At 35.8% G+C, this 19,804-nt stretch overlaps 1 protein-coding gene across 1 annotated transcript in view; it reads right to left on the reverse strand.

Annotated features, from left to right (window-relative positions):
- HUWE1 (HECT, UBA and WWE domain containing E3 ubiquitin protein ligase 1) overlaps positions 1-19,804 on the reverse strand; it is a 157,292-nt gene that overhangs the window by 113,809 nt on the left and 23,679 nt on the right. Inside the window, exons 3-6 of the mRNA XM_029929655.1 lie at positions 13,255-13,323; positions 6,881-6,979; positions 5,968-6,174; positions 4,675-4,827 (exon numbers count right to left, since the gene is read on the reverse strand). Of these exons, the coding sequence (XP_029785515.1) occupies positions 4,675-4,827; positions 5,968-6,174; positions 6,881-6,979; positions 13,255-13,323 (528 nt within the window). The remainder of the gene's footprint in view (positions 1-4,674; positions 4,828-5,967; positions 6,175-6,880; positions 6,980-13,254; positions 13,324-19,804) is intronic.

A 19,804-nucleotide genomic window follows, 5' to 3' on the forward strand; every position in this document is an offset into this window, starting at 1 on the left:
CCCATACTCATGTTCATGCTCTCTCAATAATGAATAAAAATTTTTAAAATTACAAAAAAGTAATCATTTTGCCTTAACACCGCATACTCTTCCTCTATAAAATGAGGATAAGAATTCCTAGTCTCAGAGTATTAAAGAATTACATATAATAGGTATATATAATCAGGTTAACAACTAAACTATAGCACAAACAATGGAATGTAATAGCCATTAAAAATACATTTACAAATTTATTACATATTCTCATTTATAAAAATAATACGTAATACACTATGGCTATAAAACATTCAAACTATAGAATATAAAAAGTGAAATTCACTCACCATCTTTTCCCCCAATTCCCTTTCAGAGCTTACAATTAGATATGTAACTTTCTGGACTTGACTAATACATTTTTACTTTTGGACTTTATAAAAAACCATAGACCGTGATCTTCAACTAAGTTCTCTTGCTAAGAGATCCTTTCATTGAGAAGCCCTTTTAGGATCATATGTAGGTTGATGCCATGTTAATTAAGATGTTTCAAAAATTTTTCTCAAACAACAGTGCAATAAGAGTACTTCAGCATAACTTTTGCACGCATCTAAACTTAATATATTTCTAATATAATTTCTTTAAAACAGAACTACTGGATGAAATACAATATACACATTTTTATTTATTTTTTTTATAGAGACAGAGAGACAATCTTAAGTTCCACGCTCAGCATGAAGACCAACAGAGAGCCTGATCCCACAACCCTAGGATCATGACCCGAGAAGAAATCAAGAGTAGGACGCTCAACTGACTGAGCGCCCCTAAAATGTATACATTTTTAAATGAAAGATGTGGCCAAACCCTACAAAAGGGTGTTTTTACACCAATAGTTTAGATGTACCTGTATGCACTGTTTCCTTACAACCCAGTCAATACTAGATACTATTGCCAATCTAATGGTTAAAAATGACCTCACATAATATACATTTCCCCATTATTCCTACTGTAATCTTTTCACATTTTCCTGACCAACTCCTTAAAAATATTTCATATTCCTTTGTGAATTGTCTGTTCATATACTTTTGAATGTTTTTATACTGGATTAAGTAATCCAGTTTAATAATTTGTAGATGCCATTTACATAACATTATTCCTTTCTTGTATATCGTACAAATTTTTTTCCCAGTTTAAGAAGTCATCTGCCCTTTAATTCTTATATAGAAGTTTTAATATTTTAACATAAAATCTGTCAACTTTAAAAATGGCTTATAGGTTTCTCGACTGAGGAGATCCTTCCTCATGAAAGATGTTCAAGAGTTGCCTACATTTACCTCTAAATATGTTTTTGGATTTATGTGAAGAGGGTGAAAAAATGATCTACAACACATTTTTCCCTCAAACAGCCAATTGTCCCACTTTTCTTAATAAAAAAAACATGATGCTTACTATTTTATTCTGCGGATAGGTCTATTCCTATACCAATTTAAAAGCTTAAAATTACTATTGCTTTATGATATTTTGTTATCTGCTACAGCAAATTACCCTGATTCTTTATATTTTCCTAGATATTTTTGTGCCCTTCTGCTTTCCAGTTGATGCTATTAACAGGGCCTCCACTTAACCAATTTGACAGACTAACTGTATTCTCCATGTCTTTTGTTAAATATATTGACTAATGCAAACTTGCTGCAGCCCCTCTTTTGCTCCCCATCTGTATGTGTACCAAGCCAGGTGTTGGTCTCCAAACTCATTTATGTCAGCTGTCTGTATACAAAAGTGGTGTAAAGACTAGTTTGTAAAGGATCCTGAATACAGAAGGACGTTAAGTTAAAATACTATATAGTGCCACCTGGGTGGCTCAGTCAGTTAAACATCTGACTCTTGATTTTGGCTCAGGTCATGATCTCACAGTCATGAGATGGAACTCCATGTTGGGCTTTCCACTGAGCATGGAGACTGCTAAGATTCTCTCTCTTTCTCTGCCCTTCCCCAACTCATGCACACATGCATGCACCGTCTCTCTCAAAAAATATATAAACAAAATACCATATAAAATACTGATTTTAACTGAAAAAGAAACTTAAAAAAAATAAATAAAGGGGCGCTTGGGTGGCTCAGTCAGGTAAGGGTCCGGTTTCGGCTCAGGTCATGATCTCACAAATCATGGATTCAGGCCTGGCGTTGGGCTCTGCTGACGGCTAGCTCAGAGCCTGGAGCCTGCTTTAGATTCTGTGTCTCCCTCTCTCTCTGACCCTCCCCTGCTGGCGCTGGCGCTGTCTCTGTCTCTCAAAAATAAATAACAAATAAAAAAAAAACTAATCTGTATATTTGGCAAAGGCTAAAAGGCAAAATGCTAAAATAAAAGTAGTATCAGGGTGCCTCGGGGGCTCAGTTGATTGAGCGTCTGACTTTAGCTCTGGTCATGATATTGCAGTTTGTGGGTTTGAACCCCACATCGGGCTCTGTGCTGATAGCTTGGAGCCTGGGGCCTGGAACCTGGTTTGTATTCTATGTCTACCTTTCTCTCTGCTCCCCTACCCCTGCTTGTGCTCTCCCTCACTCTCTCTAAAAAAAAAAAAAAAAAAAAAAAAAAAAAAAAAAACCATTGAAAAAATAAATAAAAAAATATAAAAAGTGTCAAATTAGGGGAGAGAGATTCAGGGGTAAATTACAGAAATTTCTAATTCTGTATTCAAGTTCCTTTACAAACTGCACAAGTGCAGAGCACACTTGGGTCTTTCTCCCCCCCCCCCCCACATGCATGCATGTTCTCTTTCAAAATAAAAATTAAGTTCTGCTTTAACAACATTTTAAAAATATTTAACCTACCAATTAATGACCCTAATTTGATCAAAGAGGGTTTCTACTATATTGAGTCTTCTCATGCAAAAAATGGCATAATCTGTCTCTGCTAACAAATTTAGATCACTTTTTAAATCTGTAATGTCCGTCTGATTACTGCCCATTCACATTCCTTTCTTCTTGCCAAAGGCAACACTTTTTACTTCGTGAATCCTTTCTGTTTTTTCAAAACTATATGTTGCTTTGTGTGCACATCTTTAAGCTTCAGAAATGGTACTACCAATAAACATTAAAAAATTTTTTAAATATTTCTTTATTTTTGAGAGAGAGAGAGAAAGACAGACAGACAGACAGACAGTCCTAAAACATGGCTAAACACTTCTCAAACTATCACTACTCTGTTAAGTTCGTCTTTGGCAGTGCTGCTTAATATTGTCCACAGACCAGCTGCTATTCCACCAATTGTCTGAATGTGGTATTAGTCCGTGGCAAAATGAATCTGTACCAGAAAGTTAGTCAACCACATCAGTAGGTACACTGTTTCTGTACACTGACTGTTGACGTGGCTGCCTCACCATAGTATTATTAGTTCTAATAATATTATACTATCGCCCCCAAAACCCAAAAGCCTCAAACCTATCAACTTCAAATAGTTAACAAGTTTTCTCTTTTAATATGTACCTTCATTTCTCTCAGATTTGTCAGGACCTCTATTACAAATTTCAATGGCAAAACTAGTTGGCAGCATTTTGTCTGACTTTAGAATCCAATGGATTTATATTTTTATATTATATTTATATTTTCCCATTATGACCTCTGGCAGATGAATATATATATTATACATAATATATATATATATTTATATTTCCCCATTATGACCTCTGGTAGATGATTTATAAATTTAAGTTTATTTTCCTAACTTTCTAAGAGTTTATATTACTTTCATTTATGTGCTGAATTTTATCAAATGCTTTTGAAGCATCATCTACTTGAGATATGGCTTCTTTTTCCTTTTACTGTTATTTGGGTAGCCAATGTTGAACTGTCTTACATTTTTTCAATAACATGAGAAAATTACTTATGTTAAAAGAAAACAGGCTGCATATCTATATGCATATTTGCAAATGCAAGAAGAAAAATATGCTCAAATTTTGACTCTGGACGAGTTACAGGTGATTAATATTCTCTTTATACTTTTCTATATGTCCTAGAATTTTCACAATACATGTTGCATTTACTATCCTACAAAAATGATTTTTAAGGAATCATGTACCTGAAACTTGAGTTACATTATTTGTGAGTTAACCATTAATGGCTACCTGTTTCAAACCTAAGTACATATCATCCTTTTGTCTCCAGAAACATTGGACAATAGTTTGGTTGAGTTGAACCTTTACGTGAGAGTTCTTTTTGCTGTCAATTACAATTACTACCATTACAAACCAATTACTGTGCACAGCACAAAGTACCTTGTATTTTATTTTATTTTATTCTGAAACTACTTTGTAGTAAATTACCAGATGAAAAAACTGGTATCAGAGCTAATAAGCAGGGAAAAGACAAGACTCAAATCCGCATCTTTTATTGCACTATACTGTCCTCTTTTAAGTAGAATCTGATTCTGAGCTTTCTTTTCAGAAAAGCTGTCATTTTTGAAAAAAGAGATTCTGCTTTGTGAGTAGAGATTCATGAAATCTCTCAAGATTACCTCATTAACAATTGAGAATACTTCTCAGATGTTGGGGGAACTTAGCTAATGGGGCCTCCATAATTCAATTCAATTAGGCCAGTAAACTTTGGGATCACTATCCATTTTGCCAATGCATAAAACACCTGTGAAAAGGAACTATGTTTTTTTTTTTTTTTGTGCCCTTCCACTCATTACCCTTGACTCACCTCTGCCAAGTGTTGCAGCCGGGTTAGCAGTGGGGTTCTCTTGTCAGATCCAAGGCGTGTGATGTAGTTTGATCTTTTGCTAAATACATACAGAAGATTAAGGACTGCCAGCACCACTTGCATATCAGAAGAAGCCAATAAAGTTGTCAAATGCTACAGGGAACAAAAAAGGGCAAGTTCATGGTATTAGGCACAGTAGGCCTTGAAAACTTAAAATGCCGATGTAGTAATAGATTTGTCAATATATATGAAGCTATTAAGAAGTATAAAAACACAAAAAACATTTATAAGTATCTGAGCACCTGCAACATGCAACTTTGTTCCCAAGCAGCTTATAATCTGGCAGGAAGCCACAAAGTCCAAAAAAGATAAAAGCAAAAACAAAAAAACAAAAACAAAAACATAAACAAATTAAAAAACCCCAAAAAACATGAGTGGCAGCCCAAAATTGCACAGGTGTCCCCAACAGGAAAAAAATTACAAAAGACACAAATGTGATATTTTAATACACAGTGGAACTCATAAATATTAAGTCTAAAACTAGACTGAAAGTATTGTGAAAGAAAAATAATTTTATGCTCCTGTATTGTTTGAGATCCAGAATGAATTAAAATGTAGGGTCCTCCATACGGAAGCTAAAGATATCAACAGCTGGTGGCGTTTATGACTGTTACAGTATAGTGTATGTAACAGTAACCCAAGAGTAATTGCTTTGATTTTTTTAATAAAATCAAACCGCACCAATATATTTAAGCATTTGGTCAGTGTTAAAATCAGTATGTCATTTGGATGGCAATAAACCTAGGTATTTCTGGTTGTTGATAATCCTGAAGGCCATGGCCTTCTTTTTGCAACTAATCTAATTTATCTTTAACAGACTGCTTACCTGTTCCTCACTTAAAACTCTGGGTGCTATACTTTAGTTCAGTCGTTCCACTTCTTTCCCCAAATCATTTCCTTTCAATTCTGATTCTGTTTATCAAAGACTTAGAAAAATTAACACTAACATAACAGGGCACTTAGGCAATGAGTAATATGTCAAGGAAATAAAATTATTTCCAATAGTTTAAGTAATTTGGGGCTGCTCTAATAATGTAGAAAAAAAATAAATTTCTGCAAATTCCCAGGAATACTTCAATATATGTATTACATTCTCAATTTTATCATTGTCTTTGACACTGAAAACCCCAGAGCTCTATAATGAAAAGGAACGAAGCAATTATCAGAGAGAAGTAGCAATTTATTTCTGGACATGAACAATTCCAGTTAAGCACAGGCTTGAATCTCTAATACCTCTATGGAACTGTACAGATGCCGGGAAAAGCTGTACTCAATGAGCAAGGCTGTGAAGTTCAACACAGCCAAGAGAAGCATTTTCAGTTGTTCTCTCTCTGGCCTATCACACACGAGCATCCATGACATATTCTCCACTGTTTGTCCAGCATCTGCCAGAATTCCATCAAAGCGGTCCAACAAATCCACCCAGTGGTATAACTCACACTGCAGAGGAGAAGAGAAAGAGAAACATGTATGAATAAGGTCGAAGTGCTGTGTGGGTACTCTGGTACAATGGACTGCTGAGCCTAATACCTAGACAAGTTCACTTCCCACCTTTGCTTCTCTTCCATCCCCCACCAGTACAGAAATCCATATGACAAAGATCATACTCTGAGCCACACAGACCTGTGATCATTGTTATATCCATCAAAGTACATATGTACAAACACCAGCAGACACCCTAACTAGGTCTTTATAGGGAGAATTCTGGCTACATTATGAGATCTACAAAACAATGACTTTCCCTGCCAGAACCCATTTTATCAAAAATGTTTACTTTTAAAATTATCTAAAGAAGATTCTTTTAACCGTCTCAAACTCATATTGTCAAACTAAAGGAATTCTTTGGTTGAGATTCTTTATCATCACCCGAGTAAATGTTCCTCACTCTCAGCTAGCAAAATTTTTTCACTGTCTTTCAAAATTTCCTTGGTAACTATTCATAAGCTAAAAGCCACTGATCTAGAGCTATACTAGACATATAGTTTAGTAGATAATATAGTTTAGAGCTGTAGACATATAGCTTATTAGATACTGGTTAACTGATGAATGAAGCTACCTCATTGTAGTTTCTCTTTCCGTATCAGAACATACAAAATGATGTACTAGTCCAGGGAGCCTTGCCTTTTGGGAGCGTGGGTTCACATACCTTTCCAATGTTCCATGTTTTGATCTGTTGCAGTTCCAAGAGGAGTTGCTCATCATTACAAACTTTGAGTTTGTCTATTAAGGCTCTGCAGTCTGCAGGCTGAGAAAAACAGGTATTCACAAAGAGTTTTTTGGAGTATGAGAGAGACACAAAAACAAAAACTGGGAAAAGGAATCTTTAATCCAACACTTGGCAATTTAGAAAACTGGAAATTTGCCAATCACTTGGAATTAAACGGAAATCTTATAATAAAACAATCCATCTGTGCTTTTTATTTTTTTAATGTTTATTTTTGAGAGAAAGAGAGAGAGAGAGTGTGTGTGAGTAGGGGGAAGGGCAGAGAGAGAGAGAGAGGGAGACACAGAATCTGAAGCAGGCTCCGGGATCTGAGCTGTTAGCACAGAGTCCCACACGGGGCCCTAACTCACAGACCGTGAGAGCATGACCTGCATTGAAGTCTGATGCTTGACTGACTGAGCCACCCAGGTGCCCCCATCTGTGCATTTTTAACTTGGATACTTGTACATGTAGACTGTCTATTTGGAAGAGTACATACAAAAGAAATAAAGGAAACAAGCTAGACATAAAAAAAAAAAGGAATCTGTACCACAGTCTGAAAATTAACTAGAATGCCTGATAAGAAATGTTGAAATCAGAGAAACACTGAAAAGCCCTAGCGAATTCACAGGTAAAGGTGAAGATTGGCTATATTTTCTTGCAATTATTAAATCCTCTTAACTGTAGGAGGGCAAAGAGCTTCTGAACTTTGTAATGCTGGGACTTCATTCTTACGCAGTTCCCACTGCCATACATTCCTGCTCTTTTTCAATGAGGAAAAGGCCTGTTTGTCAGGTAACAAGGTGTGGATTGAGAGTTTATAGTAAAGTTTCTGAAAGCAGAGGAGGAAGGATAGGAACTGGAACAGAGAAGTCTTCTATTATGGATGGCAGCTGGAAATGACTACACTTGCATGGTATCCTGGAAATGGGCCTAGATTTGCAACCAAACAAACCTGGGTTCAGTTCTTAGCTTGATGTTTACTAAGCGGTTTGACCATGTGCTATTCCAATCTCAGTCAGTTTTCTTACCAGGAAAAGAAAGACACCTAATAACTACCGTGGTAATTTGAAGCTCAAATATTTGCCACATACATAAAAACACTTATTTCACATAATAGGAGTTTAAATATTGAGATACAGCATACTACTTCAAAAAGTTTGAGCTTTGAAATTAGACTGTTGGTAAACTACCTCTTTGAATCTCCATATCCTCTTCTGCAAAATTAATTACCATCACCTATTTATCCAGCAATGTTGTCATGAGATTTAAACGAGGTATTTTCAGTACCCAAAACAGAACATGGAACAACAGGGGTTTAAAGGTTTTCTTTACGCTAAGTCCCATCTCTCCCTCTGAAGTAAGCATTATTAAAGGCTACCTCAAATCTTTGTGATAATTAAATGCATGTAAAATCCTTGGCATAAAATCCTTCCATAAACCAGGCTTCACTTTTTTCTCCTCTCCTTGAAGTCATATAGGTTAAAGGAGAGGTGATGAAGCAGGATAAACATAACATGGGAGTCTAAACTATCTACTCACGTAGTTCACTTGTGCTTTCGGAATCCACTGAGTCTTAGCATCAAATATACAACGTCAAATCTAATCTGCAGCTATGCAGAACCAATTTTTTTATTTTATGGGTTAGGTTACACCCAATTCATGATGAACATTTGAATCCTATATTCACTTGGTATCTCATAATCAGGCATTCAGTCTTTATCAAGTTCCAGTAGCAAGGCCAGAAACTGCTTTTCTGAATGTTAGAATAGTTGTTGGCAGATAATAGCATTGCCAACTTCTATTTAAAAAAATTTTTTTAATGTTTTTATTTATTATTGAGACAGAGAGAAACACAGCACGAGTGGAGAAGGAACAGAGAGAGAGGGAGACACAGAATCTGAAGCAGGCTCCAGGCTCTGAGCTGTCAGTACAGAGTCCGATGTGGGGCTTGAATCCACAAGCCACTGAGATCACAACCTGAGCCAAAGTTGGACGCTTAACCAACTGAGCCACCCAGGCGCCCCTAGCATTGCCAAATTCTAGGAATCTTAGCTGCACTTCCCTTATAAGGGCTTGCGAGACATCTTTGGCTGACATCTAGATCAGACACCTGGATCTACTGGGCCAAAATGTCCACATAATAGGGCAGAATTTTTTCTAGATACAGACCTATCACTTTAGAGGTTACTTAGTAAATGAATAAAAACAGCAAGCCCAAATTTTATATATGCTCGTCCCAAAATCCAAAGAGGACCTCATATGTTGTTCCTCTGTCTTCATGGTACATGGTACAAGGTGCAGCAATTTATCTCTCATTTTAGAAGAGAAATCTTGACATTTCCCAGACCACTGGACCCCTAGAAACTTTCCTGATGAGGGAAGCTCTCAAGCTTCAAAGGGCACTCTCTGGTACACATATGCCTAAAGGCATCTAAGGTACTTGTGTTTTCTGTTCACAAGATTCAGTCAGCCTAATAGCATCAATTTAATATGCCAGCACAATGTTCTGTTTTATCAGCAGTATCATAGTTTGCAGAATGCACCAGGGACAAAAGCGTATCTTTATCATCTTGTTCCTGCTGCATAAATGCAATAATGCAAACTGATTATTACTTTCCTTCTGGTAACGCCAAAGAAAGCAGTTGCCAATTCAATGGCTGCATACTAATTGCCAAGGTTCACATTGATTTGCTCCAATAAAGATATCAAATCTAGGGGAAAAAATCCTTTGCACACCTGCTGATATACAAAGTGATCAATAAATGTCTTTCTTTGTGCAGACACTATGGAAAATAATGCAGAGATTCCTCAAAAAAATTAAAAACACAACTACCATAAGATTCAGCAGTTTCACTTCTGGGTACTCATCTCTAGAAAATAAAACAATAATTTTAAAGGATATATGCAGCCCCAGGTCCAATGCAATTATTTACAATAGCCAAGATCTGAAACAACCTAAGTGTCCACCAATAGATAAATGGATAAAGATATGGTATACATATACAGTGGAATACTACTCATCCATAAAAAAGAATGAAATCTTGCCATCTGTGACAACATGGATGGAACTTTAGGGCATTAAGCTAAGTAAAATAAGTTAAAGACAAACACCCTATGATCTCACTTATACACAGAATTAAAAAAACATAAAACAAAATTTAAAAAACCCAAGCTCATAGATACAGAGAATAGACTGGTAGTTGCCAGAGGTGGCCAGAAGGGTAAAATGGGTAAAGGGGTTAAAAGGCAAATAAATGAATGAATGAATAAATAAATAAATGTCTTTCTTAAAAGTAGTATCTAGTATTAACCACATTACAGAAAATTGAGTATGCTGCTCAAGAAAACTAGGGATCTTCAAGCCTTAAAAATGCACGGTCTATGATCTAGACATCCTAATTCCAGGAGTTTGTCCTAAGTAATTAACTAGTAGCTATCAAAATTTGTGAGTTAGAAGTTTGTATATATGTGTAACCAAGAACAAATCCCTAACAATCCATTAGGTAATAAAAGAAAAAGAAATTTTAATTTCCATTTCTTTGAATATCTACAATGTTAAATTATTCTAGAAGTTTATTGATTCTGTTTTTTTCTTAAATGATCTATGCCCATTATCATTAGGATATTCATCTCTCCTACTGATGTAGCTACTAAAGACATTAACTATAGTTCGCTGCTGAACAACATGGGAGTTAAGGATGCTGACAAACCCCCAGGTAGTAGAAAATCCATGTGTAAATTTTGATTCCCCAAAACCTGAACTACAGATAGCCTATTGTTGACTGGAAGCCTTACTGATAACATACATAGTCAATTAACACATATTTCTTATGGTATGTATATTATATACTACATTCTTCCAATAAAGCTAGAACAAAGAAAATGTTATGATTTTTAAGAAAATGGTAAGGAATATACATTTATAGTACTGTATTTATTTTTAAAAAATCCACATATAAGTAGACCCAGGTTGTTCAAGGGTCAACTGTATATTTGGGTAACAAATATTTCCCCCAGATTGTCATGTGCCTTTTTACTTTGGATATCGTATTTTATGTTTCCATTATTTTTTCCCCTTTGTTTAATGCTTGGAAGGGCCATTTCCATCTAAAACTAAGTAAATATCTATCTATATTTCATACCTATAATCTAGGTGTGAAATTTCTTTTAAACAATTTGGCTTTTATCTAGAATTTCTTTCAGTATAATAGACCTCACCCCTCAAAAGTCAAACAATTGTCCTGATACCATTTCTTGACTAATACTGCCTTTCCCTAACAACCAATAATTCCTATAATTATCATATGTTAAGTTCTTAAGCACAATAGTAGGATCCTTTTCTAGGTTATTTTCTCACACTGATGTCACTGTTTCAATTTGTGTCATTTCTTAAGCCAAGTTTTCTATTTGCTCTTTAGTTTCTAAAATAATTTGACTATATTAACTGTCAAAAATTCAAGATGCCCATTAAAATATATGTTTAAAAAGGGGAAGCCCGGGTGGGATAGTCAGTTGAGCGTCCGACTCTCTTTCTCTGTCCCTCTCTTACTTGTACTTTCACTCAAAATAAACAATAAAAAATATATCTAAAAATTCAAGATGCTAAAACACATCAAAACCAAATCAAATATATCTGCAACAGCTATGAAAGTAAATATACTTGGAGTGCCTGGGTGGCCCAGTCAGTTAAGTGTCTGACTTCAGCTCAGGTCATGATCTCATGTTTGAGTTAGCCCTGCATCAGGCTCTGTGGTGACAGCTCAGAGTGTGGAGCCTGCTTCAGATTCTGTGTCTCCCTCTCTCTCTGCCCCTTCCTTGTTCGTGCTCTGTCTCTCTCTCAAAAATAAATATTAAAAAAAATTAAAAATTAAAAAGAAAGTGAATATATTCAGTACATATGGCATTCGATAAAAAACAACCTGATATTTCAATGTCAAATACAAAAATGAATAGCATGTTCAGACAACCAATATAAGGCCAATAAATTTGAAAATATATTTAATTAAGGCATGCAGATGAGAACCATGTAATATTTCCCTCCTAATTATTAACAAAAATTTTAGCTGATTACATGCCAAATCCTTTGCTAAGTATCTGCCTCATACCAAGGAGGGAAGAATTATTAACCCTGTTTTAGCACTGTGAAAACCAGGAGAGCTAATAAATGCTCAGCCACAGAAATCAAGTAAGATTCAAACTCATGTCTAATTCCAAAGCTTGCACTCCTTGAACTATATATAGCACAATGGGGTCTACAGGAATGTCATAACAATGCAACACTTTCTTAATCCAAAATGTAATTTAATCCAGCTGATAGAATACTGGACTGAAGCCAGGATTTCTGCTGCTGACATAGGATCAACTGACATGGTCACCCAACACATAGGTTAAGCTAAACTGTATGATTAAGAATCCATGATTTAAAAAAGCTACCCCACTAGCTTCACAAGAAATCCAGTTAAGAAACGTGTTGCTACTGGGGTGCCTGGGTGGCTCAGTTGGTTAAGCATCCATCTTTGGCTCAGGTCATGATCTCGCGGTTCATGAATTTGAGCCCCATTATCTGGTGCTGTGCTGATGGCTCAGAGCCTAGACACTGCTTCAGATTCTGACTCCCTCTGTCTCTGCCTTTCACACACACACACACTCTCTCTCTCTCTCAAAAATAAACATACATTAAAAAATAAAAAAGAAACGTGTTACTACTTTAATTTTCTTGGAAACAAAATTGAGAAAGACCACACAAGTACAGACAGAATTTCAATCCACATCTGTTCTTTCCATTATACCATATTGCCTTCAATGCATAGGAAAAGCAGCCAGAGAGCCTACTTCAGGTACATACAGATACAACAGTATAGTGCTTACTTTCCACTGGCGACTAGCTTATTCAGTTTTTTCCAAAGTTTTATTTAAATTCTAGTTAGTTAACATATAGTGTAATATTGGTTTCAAGAGTAGAATTTAGTGATTCATCACTTACACAGAACACGCATTCCTCAGCATAACAAGCGCCCCGCCCTCCTTAATACCCATCACACATTTAGCCTATTCCCCACCCACCTCCCCTCCATCAATCCTCAGTTTGTTTTCTATAGTTAAGGGTCTCTTAATGGTTTGGTTCCCTCTCTTTTGCTTATTGGCTTTTTTAAACAAGGGAAGTTCAAAATCAAATTTGACCTTTACAAGACAATTTACTGTTTTATTGCACTTTGTTTATATAAATGATGATATATTTGGAAGGTCAGTATGGTGAACTGACTACAAGGACTTTTTCTAAAATGAATATATAGAGCATACTTTTGGATACTTACAGCCTCAGTAGGTGTCTTTTTCAGCTTAGTCCTGTCTACTTTCATGTTTTCGATATTCTGTTTTATGATCTGAAAAGAAATTTCCCCCAAAAAGTCAGAATTTAAAGTCAAAATCTTGAGATCTACAGGCTTGACATAAACAAGATAGAATGAAGAGCATGCAAAATGCTTAAAGCAAAAACTCTGGAGTTATGATGATGCTATGCAAACTGAGAGGCACGGCTATGAGGTAGGAAGGGATAAGGAATATTTCTAGACAAAACTGGCCCATATCCATAAGTTGCATAAGACTATAATCAAAATTAAAGCACTTTTTAAAAACAAACCTCTCAAATCCATAATTGAAAATAAAAGATCGAAATGTTTTTAACACACTTCAGGATGGAAAAATTCACCATATCCTAGCAGTTCTCTGGAAAACGTAGCACTTCAACTTCTGGGAACTTAGCCAAAGAAAATCATAAGGATGTACACAAATATTTAACCATAAAAGTCTATACTCCATGACCATATGTAATAGTGAAAAATTAGAAGGGAACAAATGTCTAAAAAGGATTGATTTGAAATGAAATATTACACAACTGTTATACACACTGCACACAAATAATGGAAAGATGTTCATGGTGAAATAAAAAGGTTACGAAACAAAATAAATAGTATAAAACTGTCTAATCTGCTTAGAAAGAGTATGCATCAAAATGTAAACTCACTGCTAACCAAAAGGATTATGTAGCTGTATCCTTGTATCTTTTATTGTTTTAACCAATAAAAATATATTAGTTGTGTTATAAGAACAAAAAAGTAGGATAATACTTTTTTAATTAAAATAATATTTAATTTAATAAAATTTAATAATTTTTAAATTAAAAAATGAGATAGAAGACTCCCACTAGAAATTTCCTGAGCACAGAACACAAATCATTTTACTAAGATCTTTTAGTTTGGAAGGCACAAAAATGGGTAACCCCTAGTATAAACCTAGGTGATCTTTCATGGCAGACGAGTTCCTCAAGATGCTCTGACCAAGGCACAAGAAGAAATAAAGGCTTTTCCCATTAGTATGTCCATTACACATGGACAGAGGTAGAGGTGAACTGAAAGCTCTTTATACACCAAAGATTCTCCTGCTAATAATGTATTTGCTACACAGCAGTAACTAAAGGTCAGTGTCCCTTCCCCAAGTGGGCTGTCAAAGCTGACCAAGCATACGGATAAATTTCAGGCAGCTTTTGGCCTAGATTTAGTCCAACACACTCAGTACTGTGGAAATAAAGTATATTTGCCTACATGGTCAGCATCTCTTCAACCAATGGGCACTCAGGAAGAACCAGTGAAACATCCAGAGTATATTCTAAAATGTATCCCTGGAAGGAAAAAAATGTTTTCCCTCTACAGTTCACATTTTAAAATATGTGATTCCAGATTACTTTTTTAAAAATTACCTCAGCATCTAAAAAAGAAAAAATGAACCAAGTGCCAGCTGCCAACAACTTCCAAAATATCTAAAATGAGGACAACGGGATTCTGGCAACAATCTGATCCATGTAGTGGAAACTGTAAGTGAGCTACTTATATTCAGTTTTGCTTTTTTTCACAAAACTTCTCACACTCATTACCTAAAGCAAGTGGCTATCACATTATTGTGGCTGTAGTCATTTGCTAGGAGGCTACAAGTCTAACTCTGCTGCAGAAGTAGCAGCCAGCCCCAACACCATACAACCCAAATTACTGAATGCCTTTCCGCCAAAATTAGGGACAAGGTAAAGATGTCCATTCTCACCACTCTTATTCAAGTGTTGGAAGTTCTAGCTACTGTAATAAGAAAAGGAAATAAGAGGTATACAGATCAGAAAGGAGGAAACAAAACTCCCTATGTGCAGATGACAAAGGATTATTTAAGTAGAAAATCCCCCAAATGTACCAAAAAAAACCCCTCCCAGAATAAATGATCTCAGTAAAGTTGCAGGATATAAGATAAACATACACAAATCAATCAAATTCTATATACTTGCAATGGACATATACACTCCAAACCTAAAAGCACAGGACCACTCACAATTGCTCAGAACAAAACTTGAAATACTGAGGTGTAAATCTAACTAAGCATGTACAAGATGTTAAAAACCATAAAATGTTGACTTAAAAAAAAAAATCAAAGATCTAAACATATGAAGAGACATACCATGCTCACAGATTAAGATGAGTCTACATGGTAAAGATGGCAATTCCCCTCGAATTGACATCCAAGTTTAATGCAGATCCTCTCCACATTCCAGCAAATTTTTTTGTAAATAAACTGAGATTATTTTAAAATAATGGAAAGACATAGGAACTACAATAGCTAAAATAATTTTGAAAAAACAGAATTGCTCTCTCTGATTTTATGACATTCACACATTATATATATATATATATACACACACCACCCTATAAAAACCAAGACAGTATATGTAGTATTGGAGGTGGGATAGACACTACATCAATCAGAATAAAAATAGACTCATACAAATATGCCCAACTGACTTTTAACAAAGTTAAAAAAGCAATTCAACCAAAGAATAGTTTCATCAACAAATGGTGCCAGAGCAAGTAGACATCTATAGGCAAAAAAATGAACTCTGCCCTAAGTCACACACTTTATATTAAAATTAACTCAAAATGAATCATGTGACAATTGTGGAGAAAAGTGAACCCTTGTATATTGTTGGTAGGAATGTAAATTGGTGCAGCCAAAATGGGAAAACAGTATAGAGGGTCCTCAAAACATTAAAAATATGATCCAGAAATCCACTTCTTGGTATTTAGCCAAAGGAAATGAAAACACTAACTTAAAAAGATACATGCATCCCCATGTTTACTGCATTATTTATAACAGCCAAGACATGGAAGCAATCTAATTTTCCATCAATGGAAGACTGGATACACACACACAAATATTATTCAGCCATAAGAAAGAAGGAAATCTTGCCATTTGTGACAAATGGCTAGACCTTGAAGGCATTATGCTAAGTGAAATAAGTCAGAGAAAGACAAATACTGTATGGTCTCACACGCAGAATATCAAAAAACAAACAACTCCCAAAACACTAAATTCAGAAAGAACAGACTGTTAGATGCCAGAGGCAGGAGTGAGTGAAATGGGTGAAGGTGGTCAAAAGGTACAAACTTCTGGTATTAAAACAAATAGGTCATGGGGATGTAATGTGGAGCATAGGGACTATAGTTAATACTGTAATATATTGTTGAAAACTGCTGAGAGCAGATCTTAAAACTTTTCAATGCAAGAAAATATTCTAACTAACTTACTGTGATCTTTTTACAACATACATAATATCAAATCACTATGTTGTACACCTGAAACTACTATAATGTTGTAGGTTGATTATCTCAGTTTATAAATACAAAGTAAAAAGATCACATACTTAACTATAAAACTCACTGGGAGAAAATATTTTAAAAAGTATATAATATCTAGAATATATAAAGAACTCTCAAAATTCAACATTTAAAACGAAACAGTCCTCCAAAACAAGAGCATGGATTAGCTTGTAGCTCCAACTATTTTAATGGCTTAAGAAAATGTATATGAGATCGTGCGCACATCTTTACAACATATCTCACTTTAACTACAACTGTTTTGACTTAGGATTCTATACCAGTCAAGGGTCTAGGTTGAGAACAATGGACCCTGGTTGACTAAAGCAGAAAAGTGATTTAATGGAAGGCTATCAGACAGCTCAGGGAATCAAGAGGAAAACTTACTGATCCACATTGAGAAAATAGGGAGGAACCAAGGAAGCTGTGCAGTCTACAACTATAGCCAAGGACCTCCCACAGGAACAGCTTAGTTGGGGGTACCTCTACTGCCAACACCAGACTCTGGATGCCTAGAAGCAACTGCTGGTGGCAGAATGATTTCTGAACTAAAGTTATTTAAATTAATGGCTCTAGACACAAAAAGTTCCAAGTGTGAGCATCTGCTTGGTCAAGTACAGGGGTAAGTTTAGGCCCTAATTGTCAAGGTTCAGGGAGAGCAAGTACTTTTTCAGTTTCCAGTGTTTGGGCTCCAAACTTGTCATAAACAGATTCAGATGATAGGCACCCAATTACATAACAAATCCAAAACAAATGAATGAACACACATGCTCCCCCCTAACAAGTGCAATGTTAACCTGGTTTCTAGAATTTTGTTGCAAGAAACACCTATAGTTTGAAAAAGAAAGGTATCATTGTCCATGAGACACCAATTAAGAAAATTTCAAAAGTTCTGTGTCCTAGTTAGTTTATTTCTAAGCCAGTTTCACAGTGGGAAGGGAAAGTATTTTTTGAGCACTCACTATAAGCCAGATAATACTCAGGTTGGTGTTTCCTAAAGCATTTTGGAGCATTTTGCTCCATGAAGGAAGACAAGCTTCCAGTCACTTGGGAAATGTTACAAATTGAACTATAAAAGGAATCTTCCTCTAGAATAGTTAGGTGCCTGACTGACATTACTAATGGCTCCAAGAAATCATGGGTAAAGGAAACTTATTAGGCCACAGAACAATTTTTTCAAGTGTTATCTACTCTAAGTCCACCTTCATAAGTATCCCAAAGAGCAAACTTTGAGACCTGCTGTCCAGAGTCTTCATACAATCCACACCACTCAAGCTAAGGTTTGTCCCATTTAGATAGAAAATGAAGGCTCAGAGAATATTAAGTAGCTTGCCTAGCTAGTAAATGTTGGCACCAAGATCTAAATCTAGGCTTTTCTGACTCCTAAGTCCTTGCTTTAATAACATGCTGTTAACTTTTATTATAATAAATTCCTGCAGATGAAAACAAACATTTGTGACAGATTCTTCTACACTATTAGATCCTGTTCTGAATATTATTTCAAGACAGGAAGCTGGGGCACAATGTGAGAAGCTGAGATACTGTCAACTCACACTAGGAACGAGGGAATGAGTTCGACCGAATGTTTAGAAGTTAAACAAGTGAAAATCCTGTTACATTAAAAAACCTCTAACAAAAAGAAATTAGTTCTAAACAAATCTCTGAAATGGCCTATTGCTTTTGTTGATACAGACCAGAACTCTGAGCACCAAACAATCTTTACATGCAATAAAGATTTCCTCCTAAACTAAGGTTTAAAGATCAACTTTAAGGAAATTAATGAATTATTATGAACCATCATCCACAGCTATACATTACTTAATACTTCTATTTAATTAACCATGTCTTTTTTCCCTTCCTTCTCTCCTCCAAATTTCATTTACCTTTGACCCTTGGTTTTGTAGAATTTACTCAAGACAAGGGCGTTCACTTAAATGACACTGAGGGGAAGTCGTTCTTTAAAGAGTAACTCATTCTGTGTAACCACCTCCAGGTGATAAAATTTAGAATGACTTCCAATACTGAATCAGCCTAAAGGTAGAGGAATCATTCCCAGTCTGGCTCAAGAGCAGTTGAGTATAGTGGCAGGTTAGCCTTACAATTCAAAGTATGGTTGAAGGATCAGCAGCACTGACATCATCTGGAAATTATTAAAAATGCAGAATCTCACCCTAACCTAAGGAATCAATCTGTATTTTAAGGAGATCTTCAGGTGTTTAATATATTTAAATTTTGAGAAGCACCAGATCAGAATACAGGCGCAAAATCAGGAAACCCAGGTTAGAATCCCTGCTGTATCACTTACTCGCTGTATGAGCATAGACAATCAGCCTCTGTGCACTTCTGTTTCCTCATCTGTGAAATAGGGATAACTGATCTCCTCACTTCCACACTCACTTTCATCCAATCCATTCCCCAGAGAGCAGCAAAAGTAATCTTTCTTAAAATTAATCAGCTCATGTTACTTCCTTGCTTAAAACCTTTCAACAGTTTCCCTAGAATTATATCCCAACTCTAAACATGACTCTCAGGGCTCTGGGATGATTTGGTTCTTGCAACTCTCTCCAATCTCCTCTCTGCAAAACCATTTGTCTTTCCATTTAGTTTCTAGAATGCTCTAAGATCCTTTTGGCCTCTAGACCTTTCCAAGTGCTATTCCACTGGAATGCTTCTACCCTAACATTCCTACTCTTCCATCAGATAGTTCCATTTGAGAAGTGACTTTAAGACCCAAAGTGGCTTCCCATGGCAACCCCCCTAAAGCTGGTCTGTTATTTTTCTATTACATTATCCTGCTTGTTTCTCTCATAGCAAGTATCAATATAACTAGTTTGACTTTCTACAGTATTAAGCTCTCACCATCTAGCACAGCATCTTCCACATGATAGGTAAACAAATATTTATGCACTGAGAATAAAAATCTGTGACTGTCAGCATATAGACAGTATTTGAAGTCAGGGTCTGCAGATGATAACTCACAAAGGAAGGAAAGAGGCCCAGAACTAAGTTCCTATTTGATATAACATTTACTTTCTCTAATGTTTATTTTGAGAGAGAGAGCGAGAGAGAGCACGAGAGAGCGCTCACACACAAGCAGGGAGGGAGGAAAGCAGAGAGAGAGAGAGAGAGAGAGAGAGAGAGAGAGAGAGAGAGAGAGAGAGAGAGAGAATGAATC

Source organism: Suricata suricatta, chromosome X (genome assembly GCF_006229205.1).
Source record: "Suricata suricatta isolate VVHF042 chromosome X, meerkat_22Aug2017_6uvM2_HiC, whole genome shotgun sequence".
Lineage (NCBI taxonomy): Eukaryota > Metazoa > Chordata > Mammalia > Carnivora > Herpestidae > Suricata > Suricata suricatta.